A 20,365-nucleotide genomic window follows, 5' to 3' on the forward strand; every position below is an offset into this window, starting at 1 on the left:
TGCAATTTTGATCTCCTATTATGAGGCAAAAATAAGTCCACCTTGCAATTTTGATCTCCTATTATGAGGCAAGAATAAGTCCACCTTGCAATTTTGATCCCCTATTATGAGGCAAAAATAAGTCCACCTTGCAATTTAGATCTCCTATTATGAGGCAAAAATAAGTCCACCTTGCAATTTTGATCCCCTATTATGAGGCAAAAATAAGTCCACCTTGCAATTTTGATCTCCTATTATGAGGCAAAAATAAGTCCACCTTGCAATTTTGATCCCCTATTATGAGGCAAAAATAAGTCCACCTTGCAATTTTGATCCCCTATTATGAGGCAAAAATAAGTCCACCTTGCAATTTTGATCTCCTATTATGAGGCAAGAATAAGTCCACCTTGCAATTTAGATCTTCTATTATGAGGCAAGAAGAAGTCCACCTTGCAATTTTGATCTCCTATTATGAGGCCAAAATAAGTCCACCTTGCAATTTTGATCCCCTATTATGAGGCAAAAATAAGTCCACCTTGCAATTTTGATCCCCTATTATGAGGCAAAAATAAGTCCACCTTGCAATTTTGATCTCCTATTATGAGGCAAAAATAAGTCCACCTTGCAATTTTGATCCCCTATTATGAGGCAAAAATAAGTCCACCTTGCAATTTTGATCTCGTATTATGAGGCAAAAATAAGTCCACCTTGCAATTTTGATCCCCTATTATGAGGCAAAAATAAGTCCACCTTGCAATTTTGATCTCCTATTATGAGGCAAAAATAAGTCCACCTTGCAATTTTGATCTCCTATTATGAGGCAAAAATAAGTCCACCTTGCAATTTTGATCCCCTATTATGAGGCAAAAATAAGTCCACCTTGCAATTTTGATCTCGTATTATGAGGCAAAAATAAGTCCACCTTGCAATTTTGATCCCCTATTATGAGGCAAAAATAAGTCCACCTTGCAATTTTGATCCCCTATTATGAGGCAAAAATAAGTCCACCTTGCAATTTTGATCTCCTATTATGAGGCAAGAATAAGTCCACCTTGCAATTTTGATCTCCTATTATGAGGCCAAAATAAGTCCACCTTGCAATTTTGATCCCCTATTATGAGGCAAGAATAAGTCCACCTTGCAATTTTGATCCCCTATTATGAGGCAAAAATAAGTCCACCTTGCAATTTTGATCTCCTATTATGAGGCAAGAATAAGTCCACCTTGCAATTTTGATCCCCTATTATGAGGCAAAAATAAGTCCACCTTGCAATTTTGATCTCCTATTATGAGGCAAAAATAAGTCCACCTTGCAATTTTGATCCCCTATTATGAGGCAAGAATAAGTCCACCTTGCAATTTTGATCCCCTATTATGAGGCAAAAATAAGTCCACCTTGCAATTTAGATCTCCTATTATGAGGCAAAAATAAGTCCACCTTGCAATTTTGATCTCGTATTATGAGGCAAGAATAAGTCCACCTTGCAATTTTGATCCCCTATTATGAGGCAAAAATAAGTCCACCTTGCAATTTAGATCTCCTATTATGAGGCAAAAATAAGTCCACCTTGCAATTTTGATCTCCTATTATGAGGCAAAAATAAGTCCACCTTACAATTTAGATCTCCTATTATGAGGCAAGAATAAGTCCACCTTGCAATTTTGATCTCCTATTATGAGGCAAAAATAAGTCCACCTTGCAATTTTGATCTCCTATTATGAGGCAAAAATAAGTCCACCTTGCAATTTTGATCTCCTATTATGAGGCAAGAATAAGTCCACCTTGCAATTTTGATCCCCTATTATGAGGCAAAAATAAGTCCACCTTGCAATTTTGATCCCCTATTATGAGGCAAAAATAAGTCCACCTTGCAATTTAGATCTTCTATTATGAGGCAAAAATAAGTCCACCTTGCAATTTAGATCTCCTATTATGAGGCAAAAATAAGTCCACCTTGCAATTTTGATCTCCTACTATGAGGCAAAAATAAGTCCACCTTGCAATTTTGATCCCCTATTATGAGGCAAAAATAAGTCCACCTTGCAATTTTGATCTCCTATTATGAGGCAAAAATAAGTCCACCTTGCAATTTTGATCTCCTATTATGAGGCAAAAATAAGTCCACCTTGCAATTTTGATCCCCTATTATGAGGCAAAAATAAGTCCACCTTGCAATTTTGATCTCCTATTATGAGGCAAGAATAAGTCCACCTTGCAATTTTGATCTCCTATTATGAGGCAAGAATAAGTCCACCTTGCAATTTTGATTTTTGAGAAAATTGAGTTGAAAATCTCTAAAAACTGACATTTTCCTTATTTTACAGGAAGTTAACTTCATAAAAACTGCTTTCATTAGGAAAATTTTTTAAGATACTGAAAGAGTTTTACCCATTTAAACAATCTTTACATGATTTTCACAAAATTTTCTTGTATTTTTAAATTTTAAGACAATCAAAAATGCTAAATATTTCATCTGACTTAGTTTTTTTCAGTGCGGCACCATTGGAAAACATCAAAATCTTTGAATGAATGAATGAATGAATCTTTATTTCACCAAAGTTAAACAATAACGAAAGAAAAGACAAAAGTGTGAATACAAAAAAAATGCTAATAAAATATATTAACTCTGGTGGGGACCATGGAAATAGGTAAGCATACCTAGTCGTGTCCATCTTAAAACTTTGATGACTGTTAACTTCAAAATAATTCTCTAAATTTAGCTACAATTTTCAGACAACATAGTTATTTAGTTACAAATTCAAAAAATAATGTCAAAGATTATATTCAGATTATACTTTCATATTTTCAACTCATTGAAAATCATGAAGAGCCCCGTTTTCATTATGGAATAGCGGCCATATTGGCGGTGGCCATATTGGATTTTTAGGAATTTTCATAAACAAACTTTTCTGTTCATGTATAGTTTATGTTACTAATTTATACATTCAGCAAAGTGATAAAATAATTGTTTGGATGTTCATATGTATCACATTTAGTGATTGAAAGTATCAAATAATTGGTATTAAAAAGCGGAATGGTCGCAATATCATATAGTTCTCAAGAAATTTGGCAAAAATATTCCAAAATCGAAAATTTAAAATACAAAATATTTCACTTTACTGCCCTTATATGATAATAATCACTGTTGATACTCTTGAGCTACTAATTGTGAGTACAAATTCAGAAAATCAGTCAATATTATTAGGTTTTAAGAACTTTTGGAGAATGGCAAACTTCACAAATATTTTATTAGACTTAAATTTTAAATATGTGTTTTGGTTTTGTCATTTTTCGCAACATTCAGAAGACTGTAACTTTATAATTATACAAGATTATCTCCTTGGAATTTGATCCAATAATCAATAATCAATACTTGATATAGTTGTACCATTTCAAGTTGCAAATCCCAAAGATGTGATTTGGTAAATCGCACCGTATAGTGTAGGCAAATATCCCTACGATGCAAGAAACAAATGTCTGTACTGTAACTCAAAAACTGTACATGGTACTTTGATGAAATTTGATAGACACACCAATAACACCTGAATGTAGTTCTAAACACTTCAATCATTACAGTACAGCTTATAATTAAGCAATTTTTCTACTTTTCAAAGTGTTTAATTTTCAACACTAGTATCAATTCAATATGAATTTACATACTTGTAATCCATTTGTCTTGTGTGTATGATATTGATTTTATCTTAGACAGTGAATGACCGTGAATTTAAATGTATGCAGACCTCACATGATCATAGAGAATAGTTCAGAAGATCACTAGGGATCTCCCCCCCCCCCCCACTGAAAATTAAATGAAAAAGTATTTGTTCTTGATTGCTATGTATGACTTCTCTTCTTCATCAATGATTCTCACTGAACAAGCTTATAGAGTCTCAAGGTTCAACATGAATTTCCTTAAAAAATTTGGGGTCAACTGTTGCAACATTGGCCATTTAAAAGAATTTGCATGATGCTATTCCTTGCAAGAAAATGGACACTGATAACAGATGGGGTACAAGAAGCTTCAATGACTTAACCAGCAAACTAGTCATCTTCATCTATGGGCAAAATGCATGCCACGTTGTGTTGTTTGTGTAATTCAAAACTGATATGTCCTGTGCATGTTCTTGTTTTTCTTTTCTTCTCTCTCTTACTAGTCTTAGCTATTTGTTGTGTTGTTATTATCTAGTACCTTCAAATTGTTATTAATATCATCAACAAAATTTGGTAGGTCACCTGTTGTACAAACGATAATCTTTAGATTCTGTGCAAATTGTGGTATTGTCAGTTTTTCCCCTGATCCTGCCACTTCTTTAGCATTTTGTTTACAAGTATTGTCTTTAAAATGTCAACATGAAATTGAATCTGGTCTTTATTAAGTGCTTTCACTTGTTCACTTCTCTTCATCTCTCTTAGTTTTTGCTCTACTTCTAATTCACTTTTCCAAACCCCATACTTATTTGAAATCCTGTGTTCCAATTGAACTGTCTTCTGTTGTTTTCTTTGTAGTTGTTTGTAATTTTGTTCTTTTCTCTGTTTTGGAGCTTCTTCTTTTTTAAAGTATTTTGTCTTCATTTTTTTTTTTTGGGGGGGGAGAGAGTAATAAGATATGATGTGGTCTTATCTCTAGCAGATATTTTACATAACATTTCTAGTACACATTAATCTGACTACATTTATAAAGACAAAAAAATTACCTTCCCATACAGCAAGTCTCTATAGTGTCGTCTTCAGGGCACATTAGAATGTATTTAAAGATAGATAAATTTGAAGGTTATCAACAGTTAGAGTAAAATTTCGTTACTAATTACATGTAAAAGCCGCTTAGTCTATTTTCGTGTCTATGTACTTCCGGGTTGACGGAACGTGATACAGTCGGTCTTATAGTTACTAAGAAATGACAAAACCATTAGTAAAATAAAGTTCAGGATTTTAATTTTTCAAACTGAATACCAATATCGACTACACATTCAATAACTGATTTCGTGTATTTAGAAATGTCCCCCCAAACACGACCTCGCAACACGAAACACGTAACTGTGTTAGCACTGCAGTACCATGGCAATGTACATGTAGGCTGTAAGTTGTACTGGTAACAATTACGATCGTCACTGCATGTAGGAAGTACAAAAACATAGAACACGATGTTTTCTTGCTGAATAAACTCATCGAAACAAAATGACAGCCGCCATTAGCTTCACTGAGTCCGTTCCGATGAACGCCCGGTCGAACACTGACGTCCAATTTGTACAGCATTTTTATAAAGGGAGCTGGTCAATAACATACCAAATAAATAACCCAGAAACGTAGTTTAAGTACCAACGGATCTGAAAATTACTGTTTAAAAAGACTACGCACCGTACATAAATACGAAATCACGCGACAAAAACTTAAACCTTACTTTACTACTGTAGATGCTGGCCTGACCCGTATTAAACACATATCATGTTACAGCTAATTTTATTGGCTATAATTTTAGCTAGGTTTGAAAGGTCTCACTTGATTGGCTCACCCTTCACTATTCCCGTTTGCAAGAGAAACCCCCGCCAGAATCAAGTGCCACGTAGTACAGTAATGGCGCGAGGCTGCCTGTTGGGCGACTTTCCCACCGGGCGTGCTTTTCGAAAACTACACATCATAAGCTTTTATCGCGCGAAATCATTGAAAATCTACCCCCTTTCAAAAGTAATCGTAATTTTATCGCGAAATGACAACCGGAGTGGGTTGAAATAGCAAATTAAAAATCGAATGAATTTTACAGTGACCGTGAATTCGTATGGCCGCCATTTTGAATTCTGAACTCCCTACTGTAAGGGCAAACCGTAGGTTTAAACTGAATGCTTCCGATAAGGGCAAACCATAGGTTTAAATTGAATGCCTCCTGTAAGGGCAAACCATAGATTTAAACTGAATGCTTCCCATAAGGGCAAACCATAGGTTTAAACTGAATGCCTCCTGTAAGGGCAAACCATAGGTTTAAACTGAATGCCTCCTGTAAGGGCAAACCATAGGTTTAAACTGAATGCCTCCTGTAAGGGAAAACCATAGGTTTAAACTGAATGCCTCCTGTAAGGGAAAACCATAGATTTAAACTGAATGCCTCCTGTAAGACCAAACCATAGGTTTAAACCGAATGCCTCCTGTAAGGTCAAACCATAGGTTTAAACTGAATGCCTCCTGTAAGGACAAACCATAGGTTTAAACTGAATACTACCCATAAGGGCAAACCATAGGTTTAAACTAAATGCCTCCTGTAAGGGCAAACCATAGGTTTAAACCGAATGCCTCCTGTAAGACCAAACCATAGGTTTAAACTGAATGCTTCCCATAAGGGCAAACCATAGGTTTAAACTGAATGCCTCCTGTAAGGGCAAACCATAGGTTTAAACTGAATGCTTCCCATAAGGGCAAACCATAGGTTTAAACCGAATGCCTCCTGTAAGGGCAAACCATAGGTTTAAACTGAATGCCTCCTGTAAGGGAAAACCATAGGTTTAAACCGAATGCCTCCTGTAAGGGCAAACCATAGATTTAAACTAAATGCCTCCTGTAAGACCAAACCATAGGTTTAAACCGAATGCCTCCTGTAAGGTCAAACCATAGGTTTAAACTGAATGCCTCCTGTAAGGACAAACCATAGGTTTAAACTGAATACTACCCATAAGGGCAAACCATAGGTTTAAACTAAATGCCTCCTGTAAGGGCAAACCATAGGTTTAAACTGAATGCCTCCTGTAAGACCAAAGTTTAAACTGAATGCCTCCTGTAAGACCAAACCATAGGTTTAAACTGAATGCTTCCCATAAGGGCAAACCATAGGTTTAAACTGAATGCCTCCTGTAAGACCAAACCATAGGTTTAAACCGAATGCCTCCTGTAAGGTCAAACCATAGGTTTAAACTGAATGCCTCCTGTAAGACCAAACCATAGGTTTAAACCGAATGCCTTCTGTAAGGGCAAACTATAGGTTTTTGTTTCTACACACACTGTTGGAATGCATTCTTATTATCATTAATTATGCAAATTATTCATTAATACTATAAGCTACATCAACAAGCTTTACAGCTGAGAAGCACTATGTTATGCTTAATGTAGATACCAAATAATTTGTGTGTGTGTGTGTGTGTGTGTGTGTGTGTGTGTGTGTGTGTGTGTGTGTGTGTGTGTGTGTGTGTGTGTGTGTGTGTAAATGACTTAAAGTCAAAGACTGCCAGACTGATTGCCTTGGTATTTGGTATTTGGTAGGGACATTACTGGGGTAGATGGAACATTGTTCAAATGAAAATGATCACATCAGATATGTGTGTTTTGGGTCAAAAAATATGATTTTTGGTCAAAAACTTAAACTCCAAAACTTCTGGGCAGATTGGCCTGAAATTTGGTGGGAATGTTCTTGGGATGTTTAGTATTGTTCTTGACAAGATGATCCCATCAGTGATATGCGAATTAGGGCTAAAAATGTGTCTTTTTGGTCAAAAGTCTATGAATTCCAAAATTACTGAGCAGATGCAGCTGGGATGCCTATAGGGATGTGTCCATAAAGATGTAGTCACAATTGATCATCCCATCAGCAATATGCAAATTAGGTCTAAAAATCTCAATTTTGGTAAAAAAACTTATATCTTGAAAACTACATTGTGACAAAAACTTTGTAGGGATGTTTCTGGAGGTGTTATCTGCAGTTTTTGTTCAAAACACTTTGACACAACTGGCCCTAGTAACCATGGCCACGCCCTTAGCAACAGTGAAGTGATAATGCATATTACAGGGATAACAACAGAGACAGGTAGGTAGGTAAGTGAATAAAGAATCAAAAAATGTATGCCAATTAAGCAACAAGACCATGCCCATAGCAACATCCAAATGATGGTTTATATTAAAGTATACATGCAAAGGTTGATAATTTTTTTCATTATTATGTTTATTTTGCCATAAAAATAAATGAAATTGCATTCATACCTCTAAATATTATGTGCATTGGCAAGAAAGTCGCAAAAATACTTGCCCCCTTAATCCCCTATGCTTTGACTAACTTCGGCACCTCAGCCAGCTCACGAAAGGTGTCGAGGTCCCACGTGTTACAAAAGCCTTCTAAGCCTTTGTGTAATGTTTACTTATGAATTACTAATTACGCTTGCCATAAAGTATTACCTGTAACTGTACATATTGTTGTGTTACCAGTTTAGTCTTCCCGCAACAATGGTGCCTCGGTGTTTTGTTGGCAGCACCCGCAGTGAAACAATCACCCTACAGACATTTTCGAGTGATATAACTGAGTAGGTAACGGGTGAAGGCAGTTGAAACCACGCGTAAAAACTGGACAGTGACGCCATACAGTGAAAGCCAGTAAATGTTACCGGGGCTGGGGTTCTCCACACCACTGGTGTAGCCATGATCCAAGCAAAAAAAGGAAAGCATATAAAATAATTTGAAATGATGTTTCACGAATCAAGAAACAAGTTAGCTTCATAATGCAGATCCCAACAAACCTTTTGGTAGAGAATTAAATTCCTTTTGCACGGACCATAAATTTATTCTCTCTGACTGTACTATTCTGAACAATCAATTTACGTACGTCAGTGATGCTCATAACTTAACGTCATGGTTAGATCACTGTGTGTCAACCACTTCTGCTCATGCTTCCATACAATCGATTGCAGTAATCGAATACAATGGACAGCAAGGCATAGTCAGAAAACAAGCACTAAACTTGCATGATGGATATTTAAACACAGAACAGGTATACTATGACACATAATGTGTACTAGCCATGACTACATTTTTCTGTGAAATTTACATCGAAAAAAAAAACTTATAAAGCAGTGTCATACAGTCTCTGTGGTTGACCACCACTTCCTCACTCATTCACTGCCAGAGGAACTATCGTTACTGCTTGTGGTCGGTTTTAATGAATATGGCTAAATCACACCATCAGATGTTAATGCTGGAGTGTATTGCGCTACACTTGAGGCATCTGACAAATATTCAAAGTCGTGTTCTGGCGAAAACCAGTTGTGAAGTTGACCTTCTGACTCGGCCCTGATGGCTTTGCATGTAAAGATAAACTGAGGAAGACGTTTGTGTTCCTCAAGTGACGTCACAATGTTCCAAAATCTGTCCTATGCATATACAAATGAGAAGTACTTCCTGAGGGGCTCTGTGGCTGAGCCTAGAGTAGTTCATTTTTCACGCAATTTCTCATGCCAGAGCTATTCTATACTGTCACAAAACTCAATGTTGTTTATTTTTATGGCAAAATGAACATAATGACCCTTTGCATGTACACTTTAAAGTGCGAAACTAGTCAAGGATTCAAGCCAGTTTTGTACTCATTTACTATAGATGACAGTGATACAGTGATGAGCAAAGCCAGTGGTCCGAGGTCTGGGACAGCAATTATTTGGCCCAGACCACACATATTTGACCTTTTCTTGTCCAAAGACCCTGTACATTTTCTACGCATACATGCATATTGATGGACATAAAAGACACTGAAGTATAAAAATCTCTGTGAAAAGAACAATGTACACAACCATTAATTACAATATAATGACAAATTAGTTTGAACTCATGCTATACATCGATAATGGCGTGTTTGCACATAATATGATGGCAATTGAATATGTGAATTCCATGGCAAACATAATGCTGTAGACTTTTGACTAATATTCTAAACAAAGTCGTCAACAAAGTAACAGACTGCTGTATCTTTTGTAAAGTGATGACATTGTGACCAATCATTAGTTTTATGTTCAATTTTACTCTGAAAATACTTGTAGTCAATAGTTGAACATAGTACATTTCAAAGTTTCTGACTGATGAAACATATGGTGGCTAATGATGTCACTAACTATATGTGAGATTTTGAAGTCCTCAATAGTATTTTATGGTAATTAAGTCTTGTGTATCACAAGGTTGTGATGTGTTCTTGTAGGTGTAGACAAACTTCTAGTGTTCTAGTTTGAAATAATTTCACAAAATTGAGATGTAAAGATTAAATTTGTAGATTCCTGACTTTTCTTACTTTGCTAATATTGCAGTTTTATGAGAAAGAAAGAAACTGGCCTTAAACTTTTTCATTGTCCAAACTACTTTATTTATTACATCGTATACTTTGACTATATCACGAATTTAATTCATGAATATTAGATATGCAAATATGCAAATTAGAATGAATATTACCAGTGACATGGACCACTAGTTCTGTTAGCAGGACCACTGAAATTTTTAAGGCACTGGAGCAGTTCACAATATGATTTGCTCACACCTGAAACATATGAAATATACCTAAAAATGTATTTTAGACCATGACATGTCTTATTTTTTCCTATCCTTTTGCCTCAGATTCCAAATGGTAATACCTATACTATAATGTTGATAATTTTTGGTCAAAATTCTGGGCAGATTGTGCTGAAATTGATGACTGTTTCTGTGGATATGTCTGTTGATGGAGAACTATATTCTGGATGTGATGATCCAATCAGTAATATGCAAATTAGGTTAATTTTAGTAAAAACTTCAAGAGCTAGTACTGGGCGGATCGGTTTGAAATTTGGTGGGGAATTTCTAGAGGTGTCAATCAGCAGCTGTTGACACAAGCTTCCATAGCAACCATGACATTGCCCATAGCTACAGTTAAATGCAAGTATCCTGTGCAAAGATAGCAACATGGATGGGTATGAATTGCTCAAAGATAGCAACATGGATGGGTATAAATTGATTTAAGATAGCAACAGGGATGGGTATAAATTGATTTAAGATAGCAACAGGGATGAGTATAAATTGATTTAAGATAGCAACAGGGATGGGTATAAATTGATTTAAGATAGCAACAGGGATGGGTATAAATTGATTTAAGATAGCAACAGGGATGGGTATAAATTGATTTAAGATAGCAACAGGGATGGGTATAAATTGATTTAAGATAGCAACAGGGATGGGTATAAATTGATTTAAGATAGCAACAGGGATGGGTATAAATTGATTTAAGATAGCAACAGGGATGGGTATAAATTGATTTAAGATAGCAACAGGGATGGGTATAAATTGATTTAAGATAGCAACAGGGATGGGTATAAATTGATTTAAGATAGCAACAGGGATGGGTATAAATTGATTTAAGATAGCAACAGGGATGGGTATAAATTGATTTAAGATAGCAACAGGGATGGGTATAAATTGATTTAAGATAGCAACAGGGATGGGTATAAATTGATTTAAGATAGCAACAGGGATTGGTATAAATTGATTTAAACTTCAAGATAGAATTTTCCTGTCTATCAAACTGTCTGAAATTACATCATCAATTATTGCCTAAACTCTGCAGTTGTGCTATAACACCATTGACACTACTCTTCATTTTGAAATCACTCAAGATAGTTTATTAACTTTGTATACAAAGAAATATGTTCAAACTTTCTGACTCTTTTGAAAGATTTGAAAAATATTTTGCACATAAGGTCACCGTGAGAAAATAAACTTAAAGAAAGTATCAATCCCATCACTAAGAATATACTTCTATCATTTTTATCATTTTGTGTAGATGTGTATATAATTGTTTTTGACAGAACATACCGTAGGTGTTGAAGAGAACAACGATGACATCTTGGAGAAACAACATGAACAGGGTAACACTGAATATGACTCATCATTGTTTGACGATATGGAGTGGGAGGTGGAGTGCACTTCAGCAGTCTGGAAGATTCTAAAGGACAAACGTTTGCAGCATAAAATAAAAGTCAGCATTATCAATAAAATTCGACATTTAGCCAATGGGAATTGGAGACCAGATTTGTCCAAGAGATTGGAAGGTGTGGCAAAGCAACAAGACATTAAGTTGTTTGAGGCCAAACTTACAAAGGCAGCAAGAATCTTATGGGAATTAGCTATTGCGTTTTCACCAAGATGCAGTGAAAATCCAGAGAGACGGCTTCAGACAACAGGTACAAATTATCATTGAGTCATATTCTCAATAGGAAATTCTATGCTTTGATCACAACACATGTAATTAGGTTATCAAATGTGAAGGAAATTGACAAGTTAAAAAATTTCTTTTAAATAGTTTGCTTTTGAAAAAGCAAAAATGTGCTTCTTCCATTCTCTGTCCATCTGTGCATCCATCCATCCATCTATACTGCGTCATTTCTCAAACATGCAATATCCGATTTCTTTCAAACCTAGCACAAACGTGACATATCATATGGGACATATGCACGTCACTTTGTTTCTCAATATATGCAAATTTGCCCAAATAGCAGCCATATTTGTAATTAAAAATGAATAATTACTGCATAATCCAAAAACTGTAATACATAGAGACTTCATTGAAGTTAATTACTGCATAATTCAAAAACTGTAATACATAGAGACTTCATTGAAGTGTCTACTCCGTATTATCAGAAGCAAGCTTTCATTTGAGGCTTTGGTCTTAACCTTTGGGGTTAATTATCAAATTATTGCCAATCACAGACACTTTGGGGTTAATTATCAAATTATGCCAATCACAGACACTTTGGGGTTAATTATCAAATTATTGCCAATCACAGACACTTTGGGTTAATTATCAAATTATTGCCAATCACAGACACTTTGGGTTAATTATCAAATTATTGCCAATCACAGACACTTTGGGTTAATTATCAAATTATTGCCAATCACAGACACTTTGGGTTAATTATCAAATTGTTGCCAATCACAGACACTTTGCAGTATAATGCTGATTTCTCCTAAATCATGTTTATAAGTAATTTAGAAGAAATACACAAGCATTATTTTTGGAGCTTACATCACTTTTACTGAATGGCAGCCATATTTGTTGTAAAAAATCAATATATTATTGCAAAATTCAAAAACTTGAAGACTTAGAAACTACATTCAAGTGTCTAACTCTATATAATCACATGCAATCTTTCTTGTAAGCCTTTGACCTTTACCTTGACCTACAGGGTAGACCATCAAAATTAAGCCATTACTTACAGATTACAGACACTTGTAACAATTATGTGTGGCTGATTTTTTTTCATGTCTATAAATATAAATGTACACATGCATTACAATGTACCTTTTGGTGATTATATTACATTTTACTCAATAGTGGCCACATTTGTAGTGAACAATCATTATTTACTACATTCAAGTGTTTACCCTCGTACCATGATCAAATCTAATTGTGCGGCATATAGTATCGACCACTTCAAGTCGTGATCAAATCTAATTGTACAGCATATAGTATCGACCACTTCAAGTCACGATCAAATCTAATTGTACAGCATATAGTATCGACCACTTCAAGTCACGATCAAATCTAATTGTACAGCATATAGTATCGACCACTTCAAGTCACGATCAAATCTAATTGTACAGCATATAGTATCGACCACTTCAAGTCACGATAAAATCTAATTGTACAGCATATAGTATCGACCACTTCAAGTCACGATCAAATCTAATTGTACAGCATATAGTATCGACCACTTCAAGTCGTGATCAAATCTAATTGTACGGCATATAGTATCGACCACTTCAAGTCACGATCAAATCTAATTGTACAGCATATAGTATCGACCACTTCAAGTCACGATCAAATCTAATTGTACAGCATATAGTATCGACCACTTCAAGTCACGATCAAATCTAATTGTACAGCATATAGTATCGACCACTTCAAGTCGTGATCAAATCTAATTGTACAGCATATAGTATCGACCACTTCAAGTCACGATCAAATCTAATTGTACAGCATATAGTATCGACCACTTCAAGTCACGATCAAATCTAATTGTACAGCATATAGTATCGACCACTTCAAGTCACGATCAAATCTAATTGTACAGCATATAGTATCGACCACTTCAAGTCGTGATCAAATCTAATTGTACAGCATATAGTATCGACCACTTCAAGTCACGATGAAATCTAATTGTACAGCATATAGTATCGACCACTTCAAGTCACGATCAAATCTAATTGTACAGCATATAGTATCGACCACTTCAAGTCACGATCAAATCTAATTGTACAGCATATAGTATCGACCACTTCAAGTCACGATCAAATCTAATTGTACAGCATATAGTATCGACCACTTCAAGTCGTGATCAAATCTAATTGTACAGCATATAGTATCGACCACTTCAAGTCACGATCAAATCTAATTGTACAGCATATAGTATTGACCACTTCAAGTCACGATCAAATCTAATTGTACAGCATATAGTATCGACCACTTCAAGTCGTGATCAAATCTAATTGTACAGCATATAGTATCGACCACTTCAAGTCACGATCAAATCTAATTGTACAGCATATAGTATCGACCACTTCAAGTCACGATCAAATCTAATTGTACAGCATATAGTATTGGCCACTTCAAGTCACGATCAAATCTAATTGTACAGCATATAGTATCAACCACTTCAAGTCGTGATCAAATCTAATTGTACAGCATATACATGTAGTATCAACCACTTCAAGTCACGATCAAATCTAATTGTACAGCATATAGTATCGACCACTTCAAGTCACTATCAAATCTAATTGTACGGCATATAGTATCGACCACTTCAAGTCACGATCAAATCTAATTGTACAGCATATAGTATCGACCACTTCAAGTCGCGATCAAATCTAATTGTACAGCATATAGTATCGACCACTTCAAGTCACGATCAAATCTAATTGTACAGCATATAGTATCGACCACTTCAAGTCACGATCAAATCTAATTGTACAGCATATAGTATCGACCACTTCAAGTCACGATCAAATCTAATTGTACAGCATATAGTATCGACCACTTCAAGTCACGATCAAATCTAATTGTACGGCATATAGTATCGACCACTTCAAGTCACGATCAAATCTTATTGTATACAGCATATAGTATCAACCACTTCAAGTCGTGATCAAATCTAATTGTACAGCATATAGTATCGACCACTTCAAGTCACGATCAAATCTAATTGTACAGCATATAGTATCGACCACTTCAAGTCGCGATCAAATCTAATTGTACAGCATATAGTATCGACCACTTCAAGTCGCGATCAAATCTAATTGTACAGCATATAGTATCGACCACTTCAAGTCACGATCAAATCTAATTGTACAGCATATAGTATTGGCCACTTCAAGTCACGATCAAATCTAATTGTACAGCATATAGTATCGACCACTTCAAGTCACGATCAAATCTAATTGTACAGCATATAGTATTGGCCACTTCAAGTCACGATCAAATCTAATTGTACAGCATATAGTATCTACCACTTCAAGTCAAGTTGTGAAATCGTTTATAACTGTTGTTTTTTTCTTCATCTAAACATCAGATCGCTTCCAAAACATTATGATGACTTTGTAACATTCCTAAATATTATACAATACAACTTTTCATTTTTGGCTCTCAATGCAAACGTAGACACCAGTCTGTACAACTTGCCGTCATATAGTCTAATTACTTGCAACAGCGAAAAATCACAAGGTTGGAGAGTTGCATTGTACAGTCATCGCTCTGTGTCACATACTTGCATTAACACATATACCAAATTATGCATTGTGAATCTATCTTTGTGGAAAGCCTCATTAATAACAAAAAGGTATTAATAGGTGTTATCTACAGGAAACCTAACACCCCATATAATGAGTTTCATCACAAAAGTTTTAAGACTTGCCTTGACCAGCTGTCAGTCAAAGGTCGGGAATGTGTTATCCTTGGTGATTTTTGGTGTGATTAAACAATTTGATCATGTCTTCAAATCTGAAATGAATTCTTATAAGTATGACTTTAGGAGTTATAACCAGGAAGCTTTTGAATGTGACTTAAATAATGTATCTTGGCAACCCGTGTTTGATTGTACGACTCCTCTCTTCAGGTCATATAAAGTCAGTTAGGACAAAGCACAAAATATTTACGAAATTTAAAAGTAATCCACACAATGCTGAAATTAAACATAAATATACTACCTATAGAAACATTCTTACTAAACTCCTTAAGTCAGCCAAAAAGAAATATTTTGCAGATTCAATGCTAAATGCCCATGGGAATACAAACAAGACGTGGCAATTGATCAATGAAATCCTGAACAAAAGCAAGAAAAAGTCATCCCCCACTAATTTGAATTCCAACTGTCCCAACAAAACAACCCTCACAAGTAGTAGTGACATTGCAGAAGAATTTAATAATTATTTGACAAATGTAGGCCCAAACCTTGCTGCCAAAGTCAAAACAGATAATATATCAATTTTTATCAGTTTCTGAGGGGGGAACTATCTACATTCGTGTTTCTTTTGCCCAGTCAGTAAATTCGACATTATCAGTGAAATTGAACGACTTGACCCTTAGAAATCAGTTGGGCAAGACAAGATTCAACCGAAAGTTGTTAAAGATGCTGCAAACATTATTGTTTTTCCACTCGCACATATCATTAACTGTTCATTAAGCCAAGGTATTTTCCCCAATCAACTGAAAATAGCAAAAGTGATACCTGTCTATAAAAAGGATCTGTTTCTGATGTCTGCAACTATAGACCCATATCGATTCTTCCTATAGTTAGTAAAATTTTCAAATCAATTGTGAACAAACAACTCATTGAGTACCTAGAGAAACATGATATTATTTTAAAATCTCAGTATGGATTTTGCAAAAAACACAGTACAAAACTTGCCCTTGCGGACCTAGTCTCTGACATCGCAGAAAAAATTGACAATGGACTGATCACTTTCGGTATTTTCATAGATCTCTGGAAGCGTTTGACACATTAAACCACAACATTCTTCTAGACAAACTGCATTCACTACGGAATGAGAGGCTTACCACTTCAGTGGTTCAAGAGTTATATTTCAAGTCGTCAGCAAACAATCTCAATTGATAACGTTTCCTCCTCGTACAAGTTTATTAAATGTGGAGTCCCACAAGGTTCGATTTTAGGACCCATTCTATTTCTTTTTGTACATAAATGACATTGTACACTCGACTAGCACTTTTGATTTTAGACTTTTTCCTGATGACACAAACTTGTTTAAATTTCTCAACGACTGGACAGTTAACCTTGACTCTATTGATATTGACTTCCAGCAGGTATGTAAATGGTGCAATGCAAATAAGTTAACTATAAACTCAGAGGGTATGTAAATGGTGCAATGTAAATAAGTTAACTATAAACTCAGAGGGTATGTAAATGGTGCAATGCAAATAAGTTAACTATAAACTCAGAGGGTATGTAAATGGTGCAATGTAAATAAGTTAACTATAAACTCAGAGGGTATGTAAATGGTGCAATGTAAATAAGTTAACTATAAACTCAGAGGGTATGTAAATGGTGCAATGCAAATAAGTTAACTATAAACTCAGAGGGTATGTAAATGGTGCAATGTAAATAAGTTAACTATAAACTCAGAGGGTATGTAAATGGTGCAATGCAAATAAGTTAACTATACACTCAGAGGGTATGTAAATGGTGCAATGTAAATAAGTTAACTATAAACTCAGAGGGTATGTAAATGGTGCAATGCAAATAAGTTAACTATAAACTCAGAGGGTATGTAAATGGTGCAATGTAAATAAGTTAACTATAAACTCAGAGGGTATGTAAATGGTGCAATGTAAATAAGTTAACTATAAACTCAGAGGGTATGTAAATGGTGCAATGTAAATAAGTTAACTATAAACTCAGAGGGTATGTAAATGGTGCAATGTAAATAAGTTAACTATAAACTCAGAGGGTATGTAAATGGTGCAATGTAAATAAGTTAACTATAAACTCAGAGGGTATGTAAATGGTGCAATGCAAATAAGTTAACTATAAACTCAGAGGGTATGTAAATGGTGCAATGTAAATAAGTTAACTATAAACTCAGAGGGTATGTAAATGGTGCAATGCAAATAAGTTAACTATACACTCAGAGGGTATGTAAATGGTGCAATGCAAATAAGTTAACTATAAACTCCAATAAGATGAATTACATGATAATTAAGTCATCCAGGAAAGTTGTGCATATTATGGGTAAGCTGAGTGTAGATGGGTCCCCGAGGCGTTCTATCAACTAAGTATTTAGGAGTCTGCATAGCCAATACATGAATTGGAAAACTCATATTGAAAAATTAAACCAATCAATCACTCCACTACTAGGCATTATATCCCAAATTTGCCATTTTGTTCCAAGGTCAATTCTCATCCTCCTTTACAATTCTATGATACTACCACGTATTTGCTATTGCATCAAGATTTAGGAAACACGCCCATAGCAACAGCCAAACGGTTGTGTATTTCACAAAGATAATAACAGGGATTAATAGACAATTGAATAGACATTCAAAAAAATGTATGTGAATTTGCCTAGCAACAAGACCATACCCATAGCAACAGACAAATAATCATGTATATTGCAAAAAGAACGACAGAAATAGAAAGACAAATGGATAAACATTCAAAAGAATGAATGCAAATGTGCCTAGCAACAAGACCATGCCCATAGCAACAGCCAAAGGATCACATGTATTGAGAAGATGAGGATTAATAGACAAATGAATAAACATTTAAAAATATATGCAAATATGCCTAGCAACAAAACCACGCCCAAAGCAACAGTCAAGTGATCACATATATTGTAAAGATAATATCAGGAATTCATGCACAAGTGAACAAAAACATTTAAAAATGTATACAAATATATCTAACAACATAACCACGCCCATAGCAACAACCAAATGGTCGCGTATATTGCAAAGATAGCAACATGGTTGGATAGGCAACTGGATAGTCATTCAGCAAATGAACACCTATTGTTAGCATGGACTAGCATATGGATAAACATTTTTAAAAACTGTACAGTTGTGCTACAATGCCATTGGCGGTAGTTTTTAGAAAATGGTGATATAGACACAGACAGACAGACAGACACAAGCAACTAACAAGCAACTACATAGGGTTGAATATTAAAAGAAAAGTTTAATAGCATCTTGACAGTAAGAGGAAGGGTAAGAGCTTTAGACTAGGATATGTCCACCGCTTGTGTGTGTGTGTGTGTGTGTGGGGGGGGGGGGGGGGGTTCCACCCCTTAGAAGCGCTGGAGGTTTTTACTCTTAAAGCCAAACTGACCAGTCCCTAAGTCAATGGCAGCTATGGATTTGATAGACTTTAAAATTAGTATGTGGAAAATGCATAATGGATGAAAATTTTGATAGGTTGTTGATAGGGCTATAAAAAAAAGGGTTTTATTTCTCTATCCTTATCATGCCAGTGATAAAAATGTAGTGATGTGAGAATCTGTGATTGAGTCATTGAAAGATTAATCATCGGCATTTGTTGTCAGTTCTGAACAAATTTGATTAATCCCATCTATCCACATGCTTCCATGGATAAAGTGCGTGATGTGATAGATGTGAGAACCTTGGATTGAAACGTGGGTGGTTAATAACAGTGTATGGTCATTATCTTTCACACTCAGCTTCTGAAGACTCTGAAGAACAGTTAGGGGCAGTAGGTGGTCGAATCTACTCTGAAGTAATACGTGTGTGGGATATCGTATTTGATCATGACAATGTATCCAGAAGTATAGATAATATTGTGAAATCTCACCAAAGAGGCCAGCATTGTATCATTAAGAAGAACTTGAAGGGTATTGATAAAAAAGAATTCCCAAAAGGTGTGTTCTATGCATGCAAATAGAAGGTACTTGGTGGACATGATCTTACTGAGCTTGTATCATGCTTTATCTCAGCTATTTAGTATAGAGTGAGTATACTGTGAGTATAGAATGAGTATACTGTGAGTATAGAATGAGTATACTGTGAGTATAGAATGAGTATACTGTGAGTATAGAATGAGTATACTGTGAGTATAGAATGAGTATACTGTGAGTATAGAATGGGTATACTGTGAGTATAGAATGAGTATACTGTGAGTATAGAATGAGTATACTGTGAGTATAGAATGAGTATACTGTGAGTATAGAATGAGTATACTGTGAGTATAGAATGAGTATACTGTGAGTATAGAATGAGTATACTGTGAGTATAGAATGAGTATACTTTGAGTATAGAATGAGTATACTGTGAGTATAGAATGAGTATACTGTGAGTATAGAATGAGTATACTGTTAGTATAGAATAAGTATACTGTGAGTATAGAATGAGTATACTGTGAGTATAGAATGAGTATACTGTGCGTATGGAATGAGTATACTGTGAGTATAGAATGAGTATACTGTGAGTATAGAATGAGTATACTGTGAGTATAGAATGAGTATACTGTGAGTATAGAATGAGTATACTGTGAGTATAGAATGAGTATACTGTGAGTATAGAATGAGTATACTGTGAGTATAGAATGAGTATACTGTGAGTATAGAATGAGTATACTGTGAGTATAGAATGAGTATACTTTGAGTATA

The 20,365-nt window shown here is 35.2% G+C and overlaps 1 protein-coding gene across 1 annotated transcript in view; it reads left to right on the forward strand.

Annotated features, from left to right (window-relative positions):
- Positions 1-20,365, forward strand: part of LOC144433630 (TPR and ankyrin repeat-containing protein 1-like) — a 193,973-nt gene that overhangs the window by 54,028 nt on the left and 119,580 nt on the right. Inside the window, exons 7-8 of the mRNA XM_078121973.1 lie at positions 11,545-11,919; positions 19,439-19,618. Of these exons, the coding sequence (XP_077978099.1) occupies positions 11,545-11,919; positions 19,439-19,618 (555 nt within the window). The remainder of the gene's footprint in view (positions 1-11,544; positions 11,920-19,438; positions 19,619-20,365) is intronic.

This window comes from Glandiceps talaboti, chromosome 4 (genome assembly GCF_964340395.1).
Source record: "Glandiceps talaboti chromosome 4, keGlaTala1.1, whole genome shotgun sequence".
Classification (NCBI taxonomy): Eukaryota; Metazoa; Hemichordata; class Enteropneusta; family Spengelidae; genus Glandiceps; species Glandiceps talaboti.